General features: G+C 34.6%; 5 protein-coding genes across 6 annotated transcripts; 2 read left to right on the plus strand and 3 right to left on the minus strand.

Annotated features, from left to right (window-relative positions):
- The first annotated feature begins 1939 nt into the window (after positions 1-1939).
- Positions 1940-2987, plus strand: RpS23 (ribosomal protein S23). Its single transcript, XM_018516993.1, has 3 exons — positions 1940-2002; positions 2378-2537; positions 2664-2987. Exons 1-3 carry the CDS (start codon positions 1999-2001, stop codon positions 2929-2931), a joined length of 432 nt encoding a protein of 143 aa, XP_018372495.1. The 5' UTR covers positions 1940-1998; the 3' UTR covers positions 2932-2987.
- Positions 2988-3053: 66 nt separating this feature from the next.
- LOC108767287 (uncharacterized) lies at positions 3054-4692 on the minus strand. 2 transcript variants are annotated; one of them, XM_018517046.1, is made up of 6 exons: positions 4327-4692; positions 4101-4159; positions 3893-4018; positions 3636-3797; positions 3372-3557; positions 3054-3299 (listed from the first exon to the last, which is right to left on the minus strand). In XM_018517046.1, exons 1-6 carry the CDS (start codon positions 4532-4534, stop codon positions 3165-3167), a joined length of 876 nt encoding a protein of 291 aa, XP_018372548.1. In that variant the 5' UTR covers positions 4535-4692; the 3' UTR covers positions 3054-3164. The 2 variants fall into 2 exon arrangements, with proteins under 2 accessions (XP_018372548.1, XP_018372549.1); XM_018517047.1 differs by having other exon boundaries at positions 3210-3299; positions 3404-3557.
- A 1583-nt stretch (positions 4693-6275) lies between these two features.
- Positions 6276-10836, plus strand: psidin (phagocyte signaling impaired). Its single transcript, XM_018516960.1, has 10 exons — positions 6276-6536; positions 6675-6899; positions 6995-7248; positions 7631-7854; positions 7970-8276; positions 8483-8787; positions 8898-9156; positions 9246-9503; positions 9590-10204; positions 10376-10836. The coding sequence occupies exons 1-10, from the start codon at positions 6476-6478 to the stop codon at positions 10595-10597; spliced, it is 2730 nt and encodes a 909-aa protein (XP_018372462.1). The 5' UTR covers positions 6276-6475; the 3' UTR covers positions 10598-10836.
- Positions 10837-11705: 869 nt separating this feature from the next.
- Positions 11706-16024, minus strand: l(1)G0007 (ATP-dependent RNA helicase l(1)G0007). The gene is made up of 4 exons (XM_018517306.1): positions 15906-16024; positions 14061-15689; positions 13701-13844; positions 11706-13623 (listed from the first exon to the last, which is right to left on the minus strand). The coding sequence occupies exons 2-4, from the start codon at positions 15642-15644 to the stop codon at positions 11953-11955; spliced, it is 3399 nt and encodes a 1132-aa protein (XP_018372808.1). The 5' UTR covers positions 15645-15689; positions 15906-16024; the 3' UTR covers positions 11706-11952.
- A 2865-nt stretch (positions 16025-18889) lies between these two features.
- LOC108767289 (uncharacterized) lies at positions 18890-20464 on the minus strand. Its single transcript, XM_018517049.1, has 4 exons — positions 20321-20464; positions 19902-20043; positions 19588-19821; positions 18890-19224 (listed from the first exon to the last, which is right to left on the minus strand). The coding sequence occupies exons 1-4, from the start codon at positions 20390-20392 to the stop codon at positions 18911-18913; spliced, it is 762 nt and encodes a 253-aa protein (XP_018372551.1). The 5' UTR covers positions 20393-20464; the 3' UTR covers positions 18890-18910.
- Positions 20465-24694: the final 4230 nt, after the last annotated feature.

Consider the following 24694-nt stretch of genomic DNA (forward strand, 5'->3'; position numbering starts at 1 on the left):
TGATTGGTCAATTTCTTACTCTTACTTCTTACTCCGTGTGTTGTAGACGACGCAAAAAGGCCCGTCTACAATACACGGAGTAAGAAGTAAGAGTAAGAAATTGACCAATCACAGTCGAATGTGAGAAGAATAATCGACTGTGATTGGTCAATTTCTTACTCTTACTTCTTACTCCGTGTATTGTAGATGGGCCTTAAAGTCTTGTGTCTACAATGTTAGAAATCGATCTGAGACCTCGAATGAAGAAAGAATTGACCAATCACAATGGTCGTATGATCAAGTTATTCAAATGTGATTTGTTAATTTTTTCTCTGGCCGAGATCTCGAACTGATTTCTAGCATCGTGGACACGGGCTTAAGGCTGAAATCAAACTAAAGGTGCCTTTTCACGCCGACCCTCGACGCTCATTTTCAGCGTCAAAACAGGTCACATGATCAAAATTGACGAATACCAAGCGTCAAATTTGATCACGTGACCTGTTTTGACGCTGAAAATGAGCGTCTAGCGTCAGCGTGAAATCGCACCTTAAAGCATTGGAGATTGAAAGTGTCTTTTCATACTGACGCTCGACGCTCATTTTCAGCGTCAAAATAAGTCACGTAATAAAAATTTATGAATATCAAATATCAATTTTGATCGTGACCTATTTTGACGCTGAAAATGGGTGCCGTCGAGCGTTAGCATGAGAAGGTACCTTGAGATTAGATTGAAAATTGAAATTTGACTAATGAGGACAAAGGAATTTTAGTTCTTAATAGGTCGGTTCGCGTTGCATGAAATCCCCAAATATTTTTGCACTTAAGATGAGATAGATATATATTTGAAAAGAGAGAAAACAAAGATGCCGTGTTCAAAAAGTGCGGGCAACGCGAACAGACCTATTGTTTGGATTGATCAAATCTCATTAAGGGCCTCTTTCACCAACACCGATTAACGTAATCGACCAATTAATCCATTGGAATTGACCAATCGCATCTATCGTCAAACAAAATGACAAATGAGATTCGTCAATTTCGATGGAATAATCGACCGATTAAATCGGGAGGATCCCGTTTGCGTACAATCTCAATTGTACACACCACTCATATCAGTTGGTGCCTAGTAATTTTTCACTGCTTTACCAATGAGAATATTTTATTTTTAAATTAGCCAATTAGCGACGCATGTGTGCAATCGGAGTCTTCCCATTAAATCGAAGTTGGTGAAAGAGACTCTAGGACTGTTCGCGTTGCATGAAATCCCCAAATATTTTTGCACTTAAAATGAGATAGATACATATTTTGCTTTAAAAAGAGAGAAAGCGAAGATGTCGAGTGCCAAAAATGCAAGCAACGCTAACAGACCTATTGATTGTCTTGAATGATTTTGATCTCAATCTTGGGATCAATTCATGAAATTTTTTTCTTAAGATGAAAAGTAAAAAGTGAAAAATTTCATTAATTTTAATGGTTAAAATGTTCACCTTTCACTTTCCATCCTAAGGATAAAGTTTCATAATTGATACCCTTCTACGTAGTTTAATTGGGCGGGCTCCGATTGTACCATCGCATATTGCACACATGTATCGCTGATTGGCCAATTTAAAAATAATATAATTTCATTGGCAAAACAGCGAAAAATTGGGAGGATCCCGTTTGCCTGCAGTTCTGATTGTACACAACACTCATATCAACTGGTGCCTAGTAATTTTTCACTGTTTTGCCAATGAGATTATTTTATTTTTAAATTGGCCAATCAGCGATACATGTGTGCAATATGCGATGCAATCGGAGCCCTCCCGAAAAATTACTAGACACCAGTTGATATGAGTGGTGTGTACTATCACTATCAGAACTGTAAGCAAACGGGATCCTCCCGTTTAATTTCGATCTTGGAATGTCGGAATCCGTAAAATTCCCTAGCCAACACATACGATACAACTTAAATTTACCATTACGATTTGCGTTTCTGCTCATGGACGATTGCTTCTTTCCGGTTGTGAATCGCACGCGGACACGATGGGTTTGTGTTACAAGCTTCTTATTATTATTTTAAAAATTATTAGTTTAGAAATAACGATTATGAAGAGCCAAAATCTTTCGATAAAAATTCTGTCGATATGTTTTGCTCAACAATAAATGCATAAGTAGTACCTTTCTTCTTGATGCGATTATGTAGCGTGCTTCAAGTATCGAGAGCGTGTAGTAATTATTGTCAGATGTGCTAATACTGATAATAATTACTACACGTAGTATCGTGTTATTGGCACACAGTAATTTTATCTCATATTGAACGTGTAGATATTTAATATTTTTCCATGTAAACAGTTTTCTTTATGTGCTTAAAAAAATATAATGTAGAACATAACCTCATTGTAAGATTTTCTTTGCGTTGTAGGTAAACCAAGAGGTCTTCGTACGGCGCGTAAGCACGTGAACCACAGACGCGAGCAGCGATGGAATGATAAGGACTATAAAAAAGCACATTTGGGAACCAGATGGAAGGCTAATCCCTTTGGCGGTGCCTCTCATGCTAAAGGCATTGTCTTGGAAAAAGTGTAAGTAATAATGTCCATGTGATAATTTTAATAACATTTACATGTGTGTGATTTGTTGTAACTTAAATATATTACGATACTTATATACATAATTATGATATTTATTGATATTTTATCATTTGATAGAGGAGTAGAAGCAAAACAGCCAAACTCTGCCATTCGCAAATGTGTCAGGGTACAGCTGATTAAGAATGGAAAAAAGATTACAGCCTTTGTGCCAAGAGACGGTTGTCTTAACAACATCGAGGAGAACGATGAAGTTCTAGTGGCAGGCTTTGGTCGTAAAGGCCATGCCGTCGGTGATATTCCTGGAGTACGATTTAAAGTGGTAAAGGTTGCAAACGTTTCTTTACTTGCTCTTTACAAAGAGAAAAAGGAACGACCTAGATCTTAAATTATCAGCCAGAAATGTATTTGACAAATATAAAATACATAAGTTAAAAACTTAAATATTCTATTTTAATGTTATTATCAAAGTACCTTCCTCTATGCCATCTCTTTAATACTTATGCGTTTAGGATTTATTTATATAAATAGACAATTTTATTCTTTTGTATATCAATATTTAGAATGTTATAAATTACACTAAACAATTATGGACCTACATACACAATTATACATATAAAATCATTCATTTATTAGATTTGTGAGTTCCTCATTACAAATGACTATATCTTCTATGATTGCGTTTAAAGGTGCGACAGTCTTCGGTAATTCCTTTGCTAATTTTACATTAGATAACTCTTCTCTTGCTTGTAATACCTGTAAATGATTGGAAATACATTTTGTAGAAAATAATGAAAATAATATGCAGTAATGTGGATAAACTCATACCTTTTTCAAAGAGGAAAAATCAGAGCATATACTTTTAATGTTTGAACTAATAGAATCAGAAATATCTTTGTCTAAATTTCTGACTTTCACTGGCCAAGATGAAACTGTATGAAATGTTTCTATAAATCTTTCTTTTTCTTTGTCAAACAGTGCAGTCTGTTCTTCGTTATCCAGTCTATCATCAATCTATATTAATTTTTACATAAAATATGAGTATAATTTATATATATTATTTATAATTTTATTAATATAATTCTGTTTTACCTCTACGCATAAGTCTTTAGGCATATTAATTTTAATTTCTTCGCGATCATTATTTAATATTTCTCTCTCGCTCTTTTCAAAATATTTAATAGCTTCTGCATAAATTATTTTTGGTTTAATGGCAGAAAGAGAAGATGCCTGATCAGTATCATTAGTGCACAACTAAAAATGTTTAAAAAATGTGTATTTGAGTAATATTATTAGTATACATTCATAAAAATAATATAATTATTCAACATTACCATATCTTTACATACCTTAAAAATATCTGCAAGTGCTCCTTCTGTTTCATTTGTACTTGTAATAGGTTTTACATATACCTTTCTCATAAAGTCTAGCAATAATTTTAAAGTTGGCAGTTGTTCCTTTAAGGAACATTTACCCTAACATAAGTATTTTTTTATATAAGAGCAATTATGTCAATATAATTATACAGCATAATATATCTATATTTTATAAACAAACCAGCAATACATCCTTGTTGTTGCAGATTCCAATCCGAGAGTAATATTCAAACACCTGATCTACAAAACGACATACATATACTTTCCAACACATTAATGTCACATTTTTAAATATAATTTTTTATTGCATGTATAAATTCACTGAAAATGATAATTGATAATATAATTTGTAATTTAGCTGTTGAATATATGTGAAACATTAAATTGTATAAATAAAGTAGAAATACCTTCCAAAGCAGAATTCTTCAGCTTTCCCAAATGAGCGACAATTGATGGTAATTTCTCTGTCAGAAGCCAGGAAAGTAAACAAATCCGATTTTCACCACTGAGAATCGTTGCCTCCAAATCTTTCGACTCCGTATTTGTAATGTGCGGATATCGTAAATGTAACAAAGTATCGTATATGCTTGTCATAACATCATTCACGTCATTCATAGTAGCAAATTATGAGATACACATAAAACTTGGAGAAAAATTTAACACCTGCTGGAAATAGAAACTGACAATTTCGCAATTATTTCGTTTCAGATATTCATTTTTCACTATTTTACAAAAAATCATTAGACCGAGTAATATTTGTTAAAAAAAGATGTTTGAAGTTTCAAACAATAAACGTAAGTAGTAGAGTTAAGCAAGATGGCAGACTCATAAGCATTTCATTAAAGAGCATCTAATAAAGTCGCGACATGAGAAAGTCGCGCGTTGATTGGTCCGCCATGTTTAGAAATTCCCGCCCTATATTTGAATATCTATATTCGTGTTACTTTTAAATTTCAACAATATAATTAGAACTAGATATTTTAAAGGTTATTAACAAATAAATTTCTTACCTTACGTGTCGAAATGATGCATACGAGAAGAATTGTTTAGTTGAATATCTTTTTTTTACAAAATTATTTTGAAAAATTAAAGATTTAATTATGTATGTATTTTAAAATGAGATTAAAATTACAAAAGTGGAAAAGTTCACTGGAATATTTATAATTTCATTATTTTTAGTACCTAATAAATTTACATGATAAATTTACTCAGTTTTGTAACTTTCACACGTTTCAAGATATACAGTCAATATTCTGGTACGTAAAGAAAACTAAATAAATTTTTTTTATACTTTTAACATTTATTTTACAATTATTGTGCATTACCATCGATTATGAGCGCATTAGAGTGAGTGGATGCTCTTTTATCATTTATTAAATTATGTAATACAATTGAACCCCAGCTGAAACGAACCAGACCAACTGTTAGTGCTGAGTTTAAATTCCACTCGAGTGTCATCCAGGGGTGTGTTCTAAAACTGAACTATAGGCCTGTTCTTTTTGGCCGAACTTTTACATCAGTTCATCTTTCTTCCTTTTCTCTTTAGGAGAAAGAAAGATGAACCGGTGCAAAAGTTCAGTCAAAAAAAACAGGCCTATTATCAACTCCGAGTATCTTTTATCCTTGTCCAACATTCAGTGAACACAAGGATAAAATGATACTTGATTTGACAAAAGTCGAGTTTTGGAACGCATCCAGGTGTCACTTCATCCTTGTTGTTTATCGTATATTAGACAAGGATGACATGATACCTGGGAGCACACAGGTGGGAATCTGGACACGCCTTAGTGTGTATATTTCAAAACGCACCCATCAATAATGGGTGCATTCAATACTACGACCACTTACTGAGCGCTCAGTGAGCTCTTGCATCTGATTGGCACATATTCCGTTAGAACTAAAAATATAGACCAAACAGATCCAAGAGCTCACTGAGTGTTCAGTGAGCGGTTGTAGTACTGAATGCATCTAATGAATGACATATGAACTAAACGAATTTAATTTTACAAGATCAACATTTTTCTCTTTACTTATGTTCTCTAGGTTTGAAACGAAATATATACACAGGTGTTCTTCTTAAATCTAAAATACTGATTGGATGATTTGAAAGAATACACCAATAACAGCGAGCGCTCACTCAACTGTTGAGTCCGCTGAATGCGTCGAAAGCAAGAAATCTGTGTAAATGCAAATATAAAACGAACGTACTTCAAATGTTACGGATTGAAGTATGCCTGATTGGCGCAGCCAGTCAGGTTCGCTATGTCCCTTCCACTTCATTATTCCGTTCTCCAAGTAGAGATTTCGCGGCCGGTCCGGTGCTCCGCTCCGGTCATTCTTTTCGTTTGCACGATTCTATGGAGAGAGGAATAAGAATAAAAATATTTTTGTGAAATAACGTCTTCTGTCATATCGAGGTCGATCTGGTGCGTGAAAGACGATCGTAAAAATATCTCGATAACTCGGAATTATCTGTAATCGTCGAAGATGCATCGAGGTGATTGGGAATCGTGTGTTTCTCTGGTTTGTTGATTTTATGATACCGCATAAAATATCATGGCGTCCAAGGGCCATGTGGACAACACAGTGAATGAACGTCGGCTGCGACCGATTTACGGTACGTATACTCGCATCGATGATGTTCGTATCTCAAATTCGTCCTGTGCACTCCCGCTGGACCGCTCGGTTGCGACTTTGGGACCGGTGACGAGGTTATATAATGACACCCGGTATGAGGTTTCTCTTTGGATTTCAGACTGGTTGGATAATGGGAACAACAAAAAGGCCCTACAGGAGGCAGACAAGGTACTAAAGAAGCATCCGACTAACCAATGCGCCAGGGTACTCAAGGCTCTGGCCTTGTTGCGTATGGGCAAAGAAAATGAGTGTCAGGTCATTATGGATAAAGTACGCTCCGAGGTACCCTGTGAGGATTCCACCTTGCAGGCGATGAGCATCTGCTATAGAGAGATACATCAACGTAAGTTCTTAGCTCACCTTCTGATTTGGAACATAAAGATTATTTTTAAGTTTAATTATATGACGATTATATCAATTTTAAATTTACACATGCAGCAGACAAAGTCAGTGAGCTTTACGAAGCCGCTGCTAAGGCTGATCCAAACAACGAAGAGCTCCTGACGCATCTCTTCATGTCATACGTTCGCCTCGGCGATTATAAAAAACAACAAGTAGCTGCTCTTAATTTATATAAACTAACTTATAAAAACCCATATTATTTTTGGGCTGTTATGAGTATAGTAATGCAAGCTATTCATGCTGATCAGAAGTTAGCGAAAGGAGTTATTTTGCCTTTGGCAGAAAGAATGGTTAGTGCATTCATTGTTGTTTACTGTTGCTATTGCGATTGCATATGAAATTATAAAGGGTTTATTAGTTTGTACCAAGTGAACTCTAAAATATACTGGAAAGCTTACAAGGAGGAAGAGAGAATATTCTCGATGAAAGAGCCGAGAGAGACAATTGACATAGGATTATTTTCTCAGTTTTGTATGTGTAATCTGCATTGAGTAGATCGAGATAATAGAACATAGTACTTAAAGAAACAAAGAATATAATCCTCTGCTAGAAGTTCTTTGTCGGCTCGGCTGTTTTCACAGTGGTAAGCTTTCCAGTTATAGAGTTCTCTGGTTTGTATGTAAATGAATATTATAAAGATGACTAAAATGATTTTTTCTATGAATACATTAGGTCCTAAGACTAGTGAGAGAGGGAAAGATAGAAGCGGAACAGGAGGTGCAACTTTATCTGATGATTTTAGAATTACAAGACAAAAATGAAGAAATATTAAATGTACTGTCTAGTCCTTTAGCTTCATATGTCTCATATGTACCTCAACGAAAGGCTACATGTTTATTGAAGCTAGAATGTTTTCCTGAAGCTGCTAATGCATATCGCGCACTTATTGAAGAGAAGTAAGATTATTTTTATTAATATTTTTTTTTACTATTTTATACAATATGTTTATAATATTTTGATATAAATAACTTTATACCTGTATCATTTCAAACTATTATGTTTATTACATAGCATCGACAATTGGGGTTTTTATCAAAATTATCTTTCGGCGGCCTTAAAGTTTCAACGTCTGACAGAATGCTTGGATTTTTTCAATCATATTATTAATATGTCCGAGAAAAAAATTCGCGCGCCATACTTGGCCCGCTTAGAATTATTGAAGCGATGTCAGACTGAGGATCTGCAATGTAGTATGACTTCTATGAATTTTATGCATCAATATTTTTCTCAATTTGGAGAAAAAGGATGTGTAGTTGGAGATTTACGATTGTATTTAAACCTACTCACACCCAAATCCAAGTTCGAATTATTTGAAAAGGTAAAGAGAATAGAATCCAACATACTTTTATACATATATGTATATATTTTTTAAATGTATATAATGAAAAATTAATCTTAAACTATAATATTTATGTTTAAATGTAAAACAAATTAAGAAATATTTAACAAATATGTTTTTTACCATTACCATTAATAAAATGATTATTGTAATTGCTTAATGCAATATTATTTATGATATTGCAGATTGAGGAAGATATTGGTATTGCACCAAACGAGTTTCCAACTACAGTACAACAAATGCAGAGGCATATTCATTTGGAACAATTACGGCGTATTTGTGGCTTCCACCATCCTCCCTTGGCAGATATAGATAAACAAGAACAATTGATAAAGCGATTATGCGATTTGTATGAGAAAGGCAATGAATTGTGTCCAATGCAAGATAGATTGTCAACTGATTTTTGTCCAGCAGATCCATACATTCTATTAGCTACGCATTTATTACATCAATTATGGGTTGATACTAATGATGCGTCTTTTCTTTATAGGTAATATAATTTTTTTCCATTATATATGACAACAAAATTAATTGATATTAATGAAAAAATGCTAATGGCATTTTGAAAACATGCACATTTTTAAAACAATGGACTTACAGGGCAATGTCATTATTGGAACATGGTCTTCAGTCGAGTCCTGTAAATTTTCACATCAAAATTTTGCTTGTGCGTATTTACTTGGAAGCTGGTTTAGTGGTTGCAGCTGATCATGCATTTACATCACTTGATGTAAAACACCTTCAATTAGATTCACTAGGTTATCTTCATGCGCCGCTTCTCGCGCCTCTCGGTAACTTGCCTCTGGCCTCAACAACTCTTGATCATACAGCGAAATTTTTCATAGCCAACTATAAGGATGTATGTGTTTTCAAGTATACTTACAAAATTTAAGGAAAATGGATAAGATTTTTGTGTCTAATTCAAAAATTTTATAATTATTTTTCTAGAGTGCGGATCACTTAACACTTGCGTACAAATATGGAAGTTTTATAAAAATTCAAGATTTTGTGGAGTTAAGGGAACGCCTAGAAAATTCATTTCATTTTGTTATGACAACTGTAGATAAAATGCTCCTCGATTTGTGTTGGGCTGACAGTACTGCTTCTTTGTTCTCTACGTTGAATATACATATGCATATGCCATGCATACAACCTCATCTCGATTCGATTAGATTGGCATCTTTACGAGATAATCGTGATTTGGAGGTATGTTAATGAATCGCAATATAATTCGAAGAAATCTAAAGTTCTGATTTAATATCTGTGATAAATTTAATAATAATGTTAAATAGGTTGTTCGTGGATGGGAACCAATTAATCAGAACGAGGATGATCCAAGAATGCAGGAGGAGACACGCATATGTATGTTAAAATTACTTTTGGCAAGAAATGCCATATTGCGCATTTTAGCAGCAAGTGCCGGATCATCATCTATTTATCTTTCTCAAATATCTGCCGAGCTTAAAGAATTAGCAGAAGAAACTATACCGAATATATTAAAAAAATTTGGCACAGATGGAAAACGGACCAGACCGTGCAAAATATTGGTTCCATTTGATGCTGTAGAAAGATTGCGCGAAGCTTATCATTCTGAACAATTAAGGACTATAGCGTGCCTTGCAAAATCACTTTCTCACTCTCATTGTCCGGACTTGGATTGTATACAAATGCTACGAACGACTCCTTGCTTACAGACATTACCTATTCCTGAACGAGATATACCAGTATCTTTTAAAAATTTCTTACTCAGAGCTTCAACTTGTAGCGAATCTTTAGCGATTATTAGTGCTATATGTAGTGCATATGCAATACAATCGGAGCCAGGCGCACAATCACAAAAGAAAAATAAGAAAAAATATAATAAAAAAATCGAATCAAATATGATAAACGAGACCAATGAGACCAAGGTAAATTTTTTATATTGACAATCGCGATATTTTGTATGTATAGATCTGTGAAGAGGGTATAATAAAAAATTATTTTTATTATATTGTGTGTTTTATAAAATACTAATTTTATATATATTTATGAAACTTTAATGTTATAATTTTTATAGCATTTATTTATTTGTATTACAGGTTTGGCGAGAAGTAGCTGTGTTACTGTCAGAGAGAGTCGAAAATTTAGATGCGGTCCTAACTGAATTTGAAAAATATGAGTTATACACAGGATTGGATGAGAATGATGATGTATGTGTCACCATTATGAAACGCGGACAAGCGAGTCTCCGACAAAGTTGCAGAGCCCTCAAATCTCGCACTCAGCCAATATTAAGGCTTTTAAGCAATTTAAAGAGCTGAAATTATTCGACAGTATATTTGTACAAAGAACAACTATATCCGTCTACTTTTCATAATTTTCAAAAAATGACTTGAGAGTTCTGTACATAATTCTTAGTCCCAATTCAATTATAAATAATGAATGAATGATTTAATGCTGTTTAAAATACCTGAGCCTACTTTCATTTTTATGAAAAATACTGTGCAGTCATTTGAATACACTGCCATTTGATCAGCTTACAACTAATACATTCTTTAAATCAAGCAACAAATGTAAAAATTAAAACAATATTTCTGTGATTTTTAAAATATTCAGAACTAAAGAAGTTTATTAATTTTATCGACTTAAAACATGGTCTATCCATTTATAGTTATGTGCCATTTTTTTCATTAAAATGAATTTATTTTATATATTATATATTGCAAAAAGTCTGTCGGTTCGCGCATGGATCAATGTCGTATATTTTATAAACTATTTTCATAGAATTTTAAGGAATATGCTTATGAATAGCATTGAATTATATTTTGTGACAATCTGACATATATATTGGTTCTTTCACAATTCTATATATTAATAAATTTATTATTAAGTAATTGATAATTGTTAAATAATCCGATAAAAATCGGTTTAAAAAATGATAAACTGCTTACTGGAAAGGAATAAATTGCTAATAAGAGTGCAGAGGGTTATGTATTTATTTTATCTGCGCATTCACAGTTAAAGTAAAAGATTGATATACTGTTTGCATAGTTAATGTATACGTTAATAAACATAAACGTAAATTTTTTATACGTACCTATTAATGTGTACATTAGTGATGTGATCAATCATCGGTATATACCAATGTTCTCTCTAACGGCCCATTAGATATATATAAGCACTAATGGCCACGAGTAAGTGGCTGCAAGTATGACAAAAAACATTTTGTCAATATTACAATAAAAATAATTTTATTTACAAAAGATATTATACATATCACATCCAACGATATTTTATACACATAAAACTTTGTACAATATTAATAATTATCTAAAAAAAAATTTGTTATTTATATTTATTATTTTTGAAGTCAGACTAAATTATTACTTAATCTGAAAGTGTGTAAAGATTATAATGTAAATGTAATTATTGTATTGTTTGTGCTGCAAAGAGAAAGATGGAAACTCAATAAAAGAAATCCAGGGATCATTAAGATTAAAAATTTGATCACTGACGCTGCAGCCACAGTGAAGAATTGTCAAATCATCAAATTACGTCTATTTTTTGTCGTCATACTATTTTATACAATAACAATTTCTGTACTACAGAACTATATTAAGAAATGCATGTTTTATCTATTAAATAGGATTAATTCAACACATTGTAGAAAAACTGATTACAATCCTAATCTTCCGGGCGTGTTACGATACGGGGCAGGAGTACCCGGTTCCCTAATACCAGGTGTTAAAATCTCTTTCTTTCGGACTGACGCCTGTTCTCGCTCAAGTTGCTCTTGAGCGCGTGCCTTCATCTCCTCCTCGGCCTCCTTCATTTGATGCTCCATCTCGTGGAGGTGCTGCATTGCTTGCCGTCGTTTCGCACGGCCGCTTCGACCAGTCTCCTTCACACTGAAGAACATTGGGCCCAATTCAGCCAACCAGTGACCGTCCACCGCAGTGACACATTGCATGTATTCCTTGGCGGTCATCACGAGTTCGTGGTATACGACGTAATCAGGTGTGAAGCCCATGCCGAACAGCGCGGAAGTGGGATGAAGATGACAAGGCATTCCAGTACGGCAATTGACGTATTCACCAATGCCTTTCAAACGTGCTGCTTGATGAAAGTAGGCAGAGCAGATACATTTCCGTACGATATCCCAGTCAGTGCCACAGCTAACGACATCCATCTTCTGTTGCTTCAGAATTTCCTCGAGCTGCGATCGTACCTCTCGCACCTTGCGCATAGCCTTCGCGTGTATAAAATGGTCGTTACACCAGGAACTCGAATAACCGTTCGCCTTCCACTGATTGTATACATTTAAATATGTTAGATGATCTGATTCTGGCACCTGAAACTTCTCGCGTGCTGAATCTGAATCTTCTTCGCGTCCTTTTGGTCGGTAGAAGATCGATGGAACCGACAGCATCGAAACGATAATAAGGATATCCGCAGTACAGCCGAGTTGAGAAGCAACTATGAGCATTTGGCATTGCGGTGGATCCAAGGGAAACTCTGCCATTTGTCGTCCTAGTGGGGTCAAGCGTCCGGTATGATCAAGTGCCCCCAAGATCCACAACTGATACAATGAATTCAATATATTATCTTGTGGTGGTGGATCCATGAAATGGAACGCCAATAAGTCTTGAACTCCTAACGATTTCAGTAGTAATACTGTGTTAGCTAAATTAGTACGTTGTATTTCGGGAACTCCTGTTAGTAATAACTCGTCCATGTATTGTCGTCGCGTGTACAATCTGTAGCATTGGCCAGGACCAGTACGACCGGCTCTGCCCTGCCTTTGATCGGCATTGGCTCTGGACACAGGATATACCTGCAGAGCGTCCATACCTATTCGAGGATTGTACACTTTTAATTTACAGTATCCTGAATCAACGACAAAGACAATTCCATCGACCGTCAGCGACGTTTCCGCTATATTGGTCGCAACGACGCATTTACGTAGACCTCCCTCGGATCGTTGAAAGATCTTTGCCTGCAAGTCCGACGGCAGTTGAGAATAAATGGGCAGTATAGAAAGTGGCGGAGACGATTCAATTTCAGCTAAGCGTTCTTTCAGAGCTTCGCAAGTGACTTCAATGTCCTCTTGACCGGGCATAAAAACCAATACGTCACCGCTTTTGGGCTGCAAATGAATTTGCAAAACTTGTTTTACAGCCGCGTCTACGTAATCTTCGACTGGATTCTTCGCGTGCAGTACTTCGACGGGGAACGTACGTCCAGGTATTTGGAATGTTGCCGCGTTACCAAAGAAAGCGGAGAACTTGCTGCAATCCATCGTTGCGGAAGTGACGATTAACTTTAGATCATGTCGTCTAGCGACAACCTATAAACATTTTTTAATTAAGAAGACCGTATAATATGATAAATGTTCAAATAATAAGATAAAAACGTGAACTATACCTCTCTAAGAAGACCAAACAATACGTCAGTGGAAAGTGATCGTTCATGAGCTTCGTCCATTATAATCACGCTGTAACGATCCAAATCTCCTTCTCTTAAACTTTCTCTCAGTAAAATACCATCGGTCATATATTTGATAACCGTCTGTAAAAATAAAATTTATACATTATGCGTCAAAATATATAGGAATTTTATGACAAAATATATGATGAAGATAAAATAACTTTGGTTCAAATAAAAAAAATGCCAATGTCCAAATATAAGATGTCTTAAAACATGATATCTGGACATTATCAAACTTTAGGCCAAAGTTACACCAATTTATGGTATTAAAATTATTTTTAAATTATTATTACTCACATCCTTCGACGTACAATCTTCGAAACGTATTGCATATCCGACCTTGTCGCCTAGAGCAGTAGCCATCTCATCGGATACTCTTTTCGCGACGGACATGGCAGCAACTCGTCTTGGTTGAGTACAACCAATTATACCGTAGCGGCTGTAGCCATCCTCGTGAAGATACTGCGTTAATTGTGTGGTTTTACCACTACCAGTTTCACCTACTATTACAACAACGCTGTTCTCCCTGATAACATTGAGCAGTTCCTGACGTACCGCGAATACAGGAAGACTCCTCCTTTGATGCTGTATAGATTTGTACTTAGCTTCCCCTGTTATTTCTCCCGACCCTATGTGCCGGGCATACTTTTGCCCAGCTTTAAAATCTGTTTCTTGCCCCGCATGCTCTTTGTCGTCTTTACGCCGATCGTGTACACCCATAATATTGCCGATGTGCGTCCCTGCCAGTTCCCAATGCTTTTTTTGAGCCCTACGTCTTTCCTTTTGCTCACGGTATGCTTTGACTAATGCCGAACCTTTCCTTGCTACTAGAGCCATGTCAGAAGTAGGATCACGCACAGGTACAACTGGTTCTGGTTGCTTCGTGAACACGATACGTCCATCCAAAAATGGTGGGACCACGTTATGAACCAGCAAGTGAACTCTTGCCTCTCCCTCGTCATCAGGATCGTCGTCATGATCTAACGAGCTTACAACTCCGGACGTTAACATACGGTTACGTTCCCACAATTCATTGTCCTTATTTATTTGTCTTTGCTGAGCAGAAAGGCGTTTCTGTCTCCTGGCCTCCAACTCCATTTCCTTCTTCCGTGTATATTCTTCGGACACATTAGCGAAAGCGTTATTCTCTCCATCATCTAACGCATACCATTCTCTGTCTAGTCGTTGCTGTTCCTCTTCCCACATTTCCTTCTCCTCTCCGTCTATCATCGGAGTGGCACCGGAATTCTTAAAATCTTTATTCCACGAGTTGTATTTATAGGAAGGAGTAAATTCGCTTCTGACACTATCACGACCATCTCTGTTAGTGTACAGATTCGGTGTCGGATGATCCCAGCTGGATCGTTTTGGCTCTTCGTCTTCGTCGTCGTCCCAATTGCTCTTAGAAGTCGGATCTTTCGTTCGAAATTTTGGCGTTTGGGGCTCATCCCTGAATCTAAGAGGCGTTTGTCTTATACTACTATCTCTGCCTCGACTTTCTCTATCTCGATCCCTTCGTCTATCTCTGTCTCTCTCGCGACTTTTATACGAATTTTTAGAGTTTCTATCATCTGCACTTAATCGCTGACGCTTAAGTCGTGACTCTAATCTCTGTTGTGCTTCAGAATTGACACCTCCAGTATGAGTAGGAGTCTCCTCTTCATAAGATCGATATCTTCTGTCCTTTCCTTCGGATTTGTTAGACTTGGAGCTGGTAGGCTCCTGCGATTGCTCTCTTCTTTTTCGTTCTGCAAGCTTATCAAGACCTAGTATAGAAGGTTTCTTGAAAGTGTGATCTGATGTTTTCTTACGTATAACCAGACCACCCCCTTCATTTCCTACAGATCCCTCTAATCTATACAAGTTTGAATCGTCTGACATTTTCCTTTTGATATATTTAGCCAAATCTCAGTAAAATATTATCTCCTGAAAAATAAAATAGACAAATCACATTTTAAGAACTGCTATTGAGTAAATAAGATCTGACAAGAACTACATTGCATTTTATTGAAATACTTATAAAATAGAATACAACGAATAGATCATTATGTTTAAAATTTCGAAAAGATATAATTTTTAATTATTAAAAATAAAAAAAATTAATGTTTTGAAAAATTGTACTAACCTAAAAATTGTACTAACCTAAATTATAGCTAGGCGTAAAGAAAACAGCGATGTATCACGAGAACGTAGTTTTCACATCCATTGGAGTAATTGGTTAAAACGCGCGATATATATATTTACCAAATTCGAATATTATATATATATTTACGATATAATTTCAGGAAATATATAAAATAATTCTCAATATAAAAAGTAACCTAGAAATATTACTGAACAACACATTACAGAAAATGCGTGGAAAAAGTGATGGAATGAGTAGTAACCGTAGTAAGATGAGGTTACACATACGCCATCTTAGAAGCTAAATAGAAATGAATCTCGAAATATTAATCGATAAACACAACTGTCGATAAATTTAATATCAGAGTTACATAGATATAGACGTAATACATATAAATATTATATGCATAAATAATATTGTAATAAAACGTATTAAAATGGTTAAAGAACATATTTTACTATCTTTAGTCTTATTTAAAAATACGCAACATAAATCTCGTATTTGTAGGTTTTAATTCAAATAATATATATTTTTTACTTTAATTTTATATTTCAATAGCGTTTGAATGTACGATAAGCACAAGCAATTATATGCACTAGATCACCGTACAGGAAATCGATTATGTATCTTAGAAAAATCAAAATTACAAAAGTGAGCAAATTTACTAGAATATTTATCAATCATTATTCAGTGAGTTTGCTCACTTTTATAATTTCCATCTCATTTCAAGATATACAATCGACCTCGAAACGAGGTAAAAATGATAAAAGTGAACAAATTCACTAGAAATTAGAAATATTTTAGTAATTTTTCTTACTTTTGTGTGTAATTTTTAATTTATTTCAAGATACACACTCAAACCGAAAATATATAAGTGATCCCTTGATTAACTTTTTCTATACACTACAATTTTTTCTAAATCTTTTTATATTTTACTGTTTCTTAAATATACCATGCGCATGCGCAAACGCACCAGTTGATTTTACGCCATTAAGCGTAGCCGGTTTGAAATTCAATTCATGTCTTTACCTTCGTAAGTATTAAAAATAAATTGTGCAGTAAATAAAAATTATATCATTATAATATAACTGTAAAATTATGTTTAAACATACTGTCGCTATCACACACGAACGGTCCATTAAATGGATCGGACAATTTATTGCAATAAAGAATAAAGATCGGCATTCGAAAACACTATTCGAGTGCCTTCGAGGATCATTTCATTCGTTGTTAAATTGAATGTTAAATAACAATAAAAATGATGTTCGGAAACACTCGGGTAGTGTTTTTAAACGCGCCCTAATAGAGAAGTGATGGCGCGCGCATGCGCGGATGTTCTCGCGGCGAATTCCCGGCTCGGAGTCGCGAAGCGAGATCGTTCTGCGTTTGGTTTCGGTATCGCGTAAATAATATAAAAAAAAAAACGCACACACCGCACGATCTGGCGCGTGCCGACAAACGGCGGAAGTCGAGTCATGACGACGCGTTAATTAATATTCGCGCTCACAACGTTGATTAATCGTCGCGATTGTTTGTCCGTCGTACGCGTTGTCGCTCAGCGCCAACGTTGCCGTCCACCTCAGGTGACCGTTGAAACTTGAAACTATTAGGATTCCCAACCTTTTTCTTAACAACTCCCGAAGGCAGTATCCAAAATAATTTTTTAATTATGTCTCGAAAGCAAATTCTCTTAATCGAAAACGCGTAAGTCTAGAACCTTCCGAGCGAGGTTTTAACCCTAATCGCGATGTACGAATTGTGTATCGGATATCGGGAGTGCCATATGTGAATCATTGGACGAACCGTTGTTGCAACGATTCATCGGTATGTTGTAACAATCATCTCTCTACTCTATTTTCCCTTTTGTTGAGTTATCGAGTCACTTTCTGTGAGATTATCGACAGGAAATAGCATGTGCGAGCAGAGATCGTTGATTTGTATGGATTTTGTAAAATTTCATATTTCATATTTTATATTTCACAATATTTCATATTTTTTAATTGTTATAAGAAAATGCTGAAGAATTATAAAAGAAAAATAATATAATAAAATACAACGCAATAAAACAATGCAAAGATAATAAAATAGAATACAATGCAATACTGAAAAAAGAAAGAAATAAATGTAAAAGTTTGCTTAGTCGCATATTTGCACATTGTAGTATATTACAGTATATTTTGGGATTTGTATCCTTAATAAGTAATGATAATATTTTGTGAAGTAAAAAATGATATATTTTAATAAAATTTTGTAATATAATTTAATGAAATTGTAATAATTAAAATGTCTTCTCTTTATATTAGAGAAATCGGACTTCAAACTAATTTAAGCAATCATATTTGTAAAGCTAACTGATGGCTATATATACTCAGCAAACTGATATTTGATCTGTTCAAACTGAATTTCCACGTTGGAGAGAAAAAAGGAAAGATGAACGGTGCAGGAAGTTCAGCTTCATCAATTGCTGGGATGTAAAATATGAGTTTAATTGCGCTTAATTTTAGCACTAATATTCTTCTTCTTAATTATTTATTATGTTTTTGACTTTTGTATTTTACAGCAGTTATTATTATTTTGTTATAAAGGTTGAGCGAAAGAAATTAAAATTAATTTAACATTCGCCCCTATATGTATATCTTAATAATATTTCAACAGATTGCGACCTTTATTTCAGAGAAATCGGACTTCAAATTAAACAATAAATAATGGCTATTTATATAAAACATGAGTCTAATTACGTTATTAGAATACTATTCTTCTTCTTTTTAATCATTTATTAATTTTTTAATTTTTATATTTTACAGCAGTTATTATTTCGTCACAAAAGTCGAACAGAGTTAAAATTTAATCATGCGAGACAATATTAAAGTATTATTAAATTAATTTTATATTTATTTTGATATATATTTTTTATTGTATGATTGCTATCTTTAATTTTTATATTTGAGTTCAATATAATTCCCAGATTGAGAAAAAAATTATGATTGATCTAAATCTTTTATTTATTTAAATGAGTTTCAATCTAACCAGTCACTTCCGTAAACAGACTTTTGCTACGACGATTTTTAATCGATGTATTGTTTTCTATAGTTTTTTCAATAGGCTTAATATCATCAATATTAGGTACATGGAAATGAGTTGTAGAATTTTGTTGATTTGTCGTTGATTTTGGCGAAACTATATTTTCATTAAGACTTTCTTTAGCTTTGTTGCATAATTCTTTATTTGCTATCATTATCGATTTTGTATCCTCCTTCAATTTGTTATTTTTATTATATCTTGTCCAGCAGCGTTTGAAATTCATGAGAACGTCTTTCCAGATGCACAGCTCTTCCACTAGAAAATAATATTATAATTATGAATTATTCAATTTAATTATGAATTGTAAGTTCAAATCAGTAGATAATTTTTTAAATTTGCCATCTAAACTTTGTACTATCACAAATAATGGAAAAATATTTGAACGCAGTATTTTATACTTCCTGCTAGAAAGTATAATGTTGCATTAATGTTACATTAAAATTGCATTAATATTAGTAATATATTTATGTTTTATAATATCATAAAAAAGAGTCTCAATATCAAAAGCGTTTAATCAAATTTTTGGATTTTATGAATCATTTATAAACTGGAACTTCTTGTCAAATCCATGAATGAAGCTTTTCTTTACTCTTAATTGTATCGTTTTAAATGTTTTACCATACAAAAGTAGTGTTATAAACATAAATAATCCCGTAGGCAAGTTTGCATTGGGTAACACAGTGTATGCCAATCCAAAAATAGCTGGCCCTTCGTGAAAAATCATCCCTTCAATAGTATTGACAAGCCATGGCAAATAAAGATATGGAATTCCATATATGTCGCCAATTGTTAGCATTGTTGTAGATATCAATGCTGCAAGCAGGTCTCCTATCATTATCTTAACCCTCAAATCTGCGTTAAACAAGAAATTTCTATGCGTTATTATTATCATGCTCGTGTCAATTAATCTTGTCAGGCTGAAGCTTAGTTACTGTAATTTCGGCGGAATATATTATTAAAAACCGCAGGTTTTGTTGAAATAGAGCGAAATAAACTGCGAGAACCAGCTTCCAGAGCGATCGAGCTTAAACAATTGGTAGCAAAATACATTATGCCTAAATATAGCATCTTGATCTGAAATAAATATAAAGAATAAGAAATACATATTTTAACAGTCAAGCAATCAATAATCAACAATTAATTAATTGTTTAAACTAAATGCCAAAAATGTAGGTTATTTTTTGTATTTTATAATAACTGTCTTAATTACAATTTTAAGTTGAATAATGAAATGTAAAAATTTTGGAAAAATAATAATTGGTGAATTATTATTTTTAACTACCAAGTGGAACTGAGAGAACTGACCACTTGTTTAATCAGAATCAATGGAAAACCAATTATACATATTTACCTTGGAATTTCTTATTTCATGATCATCTTTAATTTTTGTGTCTGAACTCGATATTCCCGAGTCGAGAATCATGATTAATTTAAATTTTCTGTTAAATTTCCTAAAAATTTCTTTAGTTATTATTGTATTGATTGCTTAATGTTAGATTTGATTGGTTATAGATCATTATACATGTATCATCCATAATTTGTCCGAAAGTTTAATGACACAAACAAAAGACAGAGCAAACAATAATTATCTAGCTTCAGCCAGATAAATTTTTTGTGTTTTTTCTACATATTTCATCTTGATTTACATTTATTATATTTTATATACGCTCGAGTTTCTAAAATAAAAATATCATATTTTTTATTTATACAAAAATGTGATATATTGTGATAAGTAAAATGTGTAATATATTGTAACAAGTAAACTACTTACTTTCTCACTTTCACTTTTTTACATATTGCATATCATATTCGAATTTCATTTATAATTCTTATCTCCATATCTTCTTTAAAATTAAAACTGAAAAGAGCCATATTTATGTTTTGTTTTATTTGATATCTTATTTTATATAGTATTGAGATTTACAAAATATAAAAGATACATACATATGATAGTTACACCAAGCAATTTCGAATAACACTTCTTAAAAGCTTTTGCTGCTTAAAATCTCTGCAACGTAGAAGAAAAGGCAAATGGCATCGTGTGCGGCCCGAAGATCCGCTCATTGTTTGTCTAATGCATATTGACTATTAACAGCAGATCCGTTTGCCTTATAGGTCAAGCTGCGTCTACGTCACGTCCTTATTCGCTAAGCAGTCTCATCGCTCCCGGTTATCTTCGGCTGCCATCCATATTCGGCGGTCTCACCCATGGGCAATGCCAGTCGCATTCATAAAAGCGTCTACCTGTTTGGTGAGTAGAACGCATTAAATACCCATGCATTTAAGCGAAAGGACATCGTCATAAGTTTTAGCGTATTCAGCGTATGATACCTCACGATAAATAGCTCATTCGTACTCGTGAAACTCCGTTTATTCAGAACATTGTTTGTCAAGACCATCTAAATATTCTAAATCGTGTTAAAAAGATGTAAATTTAATTATATAATCACTTTATAAGTGAATTATTAGCATCAAATAGGAGAAACAGAAATAACACGATGATCGATAACCGGATACATAATTTACGATCGTTCGTTTTACGATATGACAGAATATCTCTATTGTAACGTCTCTCTTTTCATTTATGACAGCAAATGGAATAAAATAAGTATAAAGAAATCTAAAAAGTTATAAAAAATACAAAATTGTAAAGTCCAAATTTGTTGAACAATGAATTAAAAAAATATTATTCTGTATGTTAATTCTTAAAAGCTTCGTAAACAAACAAGAATATATAGGCAAAATCAAAATCATTCCGACGAATAACATATAATAACATTTTTATAAATTAATGTTAAAAAATTTGACTTGATCTTTTAATTTCATTATCATTATAAATTGTTCTCAATTGAAACAAAATACGGATCAAACGAAATATGCAATTTTTATTGAGAAATCATAGTAAGAGTGAAAACAAATCTCTTTAATGGCACATCGATTATATACCGATAGTGTTTTGCCAATGCGATCCGAGCAATTTAAGAACGAGCCTGGATGGAACTCGATCGAAAGCGGGCGCGTTCGATCGAGAAGACTTAGGGTGTGTCGAAGATTACGATCGATCTGCTCTTTAAATTCCTTGCGAAAGCCTGCCCTCGATATCGCTGGCGCGCAGATTCCCGTCCGACATCCCGGTCGGCTGTTTCGGCATCACGCACCGTGCGCGTTCGCGACGAGTAGAAGCAGACGACGCGTACGCACATCGTACAGTACATACCAGTACATACCGCGCGCGTCGTATCGTCGTATCGTCGTATGCGCGAGGACGTGTACGGGGACACGACGAGTACGTGTCCTGCGAGCGAGAGGTGATCGAGGGATAGATGCAGAGGAGAGCCGTCGTGGGCTCTCTGCTTCCGCGTGGACGGACAATCGCCTTTTGACGTGCGTAGCGACGTGATTAGCCACTTTCGCGCCCCGAACACGAGATTACCTTCTTTCTGCCTTGCATATGTACTTGAAGAGTCCCATGAATCTCCGTGAACAAAAAAAAATGTATACAAAGCTTACATGGCTGTACTCACATTGTTTGTGTTCACATCACAAGATCATTTTAATCTTAGTCTGATCATTCTTAAGAGACTTCATCCAATGAAATGATCGTCTCGAGACGTACTTTATAAGACGATCTCGAGTATAAGAACATTAGACTATAAATATGGATCATAATTCATACCAAAATACAAGTAATCGCCATTATGATGCAGAACGTAACACGAGCGAGATAAATTATCTGTACTCTTCAAATATTTTTTTCTGTTATTATTATTGTCGTCATGTTTGGTCTCGATGTCGTTGTAATTGTTAATTTATATATGTACGATAGATTTGTAATATCGTTCGAGATACTTTTCACCGTTTTCTTCACCACGGCTACGGCACTGCTCACGCGTGCGTGTACGTACGTGCGTGTGCACGTCCGTCGAAGAAAGCTCCTCCGCGCTTGAGTAACGCTACGGGACTCTCGTGAGTCTCTCCTCTCGGCTCTGGATGACCGCGGCCGATCGCCACTCGCATGAGCATTCGAATCACGCTGCCGGAGCGGGCACGTAACAATTTCTGTTCTTGGGACTGGAGCCACCGGATCGTCGATCTTTTCGTTCCTCACCTCGACTTCGCGACGCGCATTCGGCACGCCGAAACGATTCGACCCCTCGATTCTTAAGCCTCGACTCTTAATTTGGGCAAGAGCGCGTCACGTGAACGCTTCGTGCAACAAAGAACTTGAGAGTTGTTATACTGTTCTGAAAAATTTATGCTGGCCAATTTATAGCTTGAGTAACATTACTTTGCCGCACGGAAGAACAGCTTTTTGCTGAAATATCTGTAATCTAAAAATTTAGCTGTGGAGGGAAATCTGAAAATAATTGTGTTTAGATCATCAAAATAATTATATTATATAGGACAACTTAAACTGATTACAGAAATATTAAAATATTGTCATCAACATTTAAGTGTACGTTCTACTTAATTATTTTGATGATCCACCCCCCCCCTCAACAACAGAATTATTTTCAGATTTAACTAAATTTTGACATACTTTAGTAAAACTATTTTTTTTTTGTAAATATTTACATCTCGTGTACGTAATGTTTTTATATCTCACATGATAAAGATTTATTTTAATATACGATGCCCATTTCTATATTGTATTTATTATGTTATACGCTTTTTGTCTAAAAGAATAGATGGAAATAAAATAACATGAATAAAATAGTAAAATATAAATAAAAAGTACAGCAAATTTTTCAAAATTAAAAAGCCTCTTTTAAAATTCTATAATGTTTTATAGTTAAAAAATATTTTTTGAAATTATTGAGTTATCCGTTGTTTTTTTTTTACAAATAAACAAATTTTCTGCGTACGTCGCAGTCTTCCGATCATGCTCACACATCTTTTTGTCGCCGATATTCAATTCCTGCAAAATCTGGTCGCGGTTAATGCGATCATTAAGAGTCCCGACCGTGATAAGATCAATCCTCGCGTGTCGCAATGCCGTTGTACTTTCCGAGGTGTCGGCCATTTGAGGCCAAAGTTGTCGGTTTTACGGGCCAACGTGTTTCAGATTTCGATCGATGATGGCGACGTTTCGACATTCGGACTGCCGGTTGATCATGGTGCAAGATTTAAGTCTTGATTCATCAGCGGGGGGGGGGGAGAGGAGGAGGGGGACAAAGAGGGGGAATCCGATTGATAGGCGCATCAGGCACACGCTGAATTCTTATGCTAATGCGAGAAAGGAGCCGAGAAGACAATACATCTACACGCGAACTCCCGAGGCATCTGTATACACCCTGCGTCCCGTATTCTGTATTCCGTCAAGTGAATTAATACAATCACGAGGACCGCCGAGTGATTTTAGATGCGGTGAGATCGTGTCCACCACCCGCTATTTTTTATTGAGCTTTCTCATCGGTAAAAGGGAATCACGAGTGACGGTGAGGAAAATGCCTTGTAATGATTTGTAACGGGTCCAGAATTACTTTTCGCTGAAGAGATAATATGCGATCTCTGATCAAATCGGTTTGTCTGATATATAGATCGGTGCGTCATGAAAGATGTTTTTTCAGATGTAAAAATGAGAAATCATTTTTATAGAAAAGTTGACTCATTGATTACATTCAGCAGAAAAACAAATCAGTTAGATTCAGCAAAAAACTAAAGGCAAGAACAGTCATATTGAAGAATCACTAAACGCTAACTGATTAGTCTTCTCTGCTGAACG

Source organism: Trachymyrmex cornetzi, unplaced genomic scaffold, assembly GCF_001594075.2.
Source record: "Trachymyrmex cornetzi isolate Tcor2-1 unplaced genomic scaffold, Tcor1.1 scaffold67, whole genome shotgun sequence".
Classification (NCBI taxonomy): domain Eukaryota; kingdom Metazoa; phylum Arthropoda; class Insecta; order Hymenoptera; family Formicidae; genus Trachymyrmex; species Trachymyrmex cornetzi.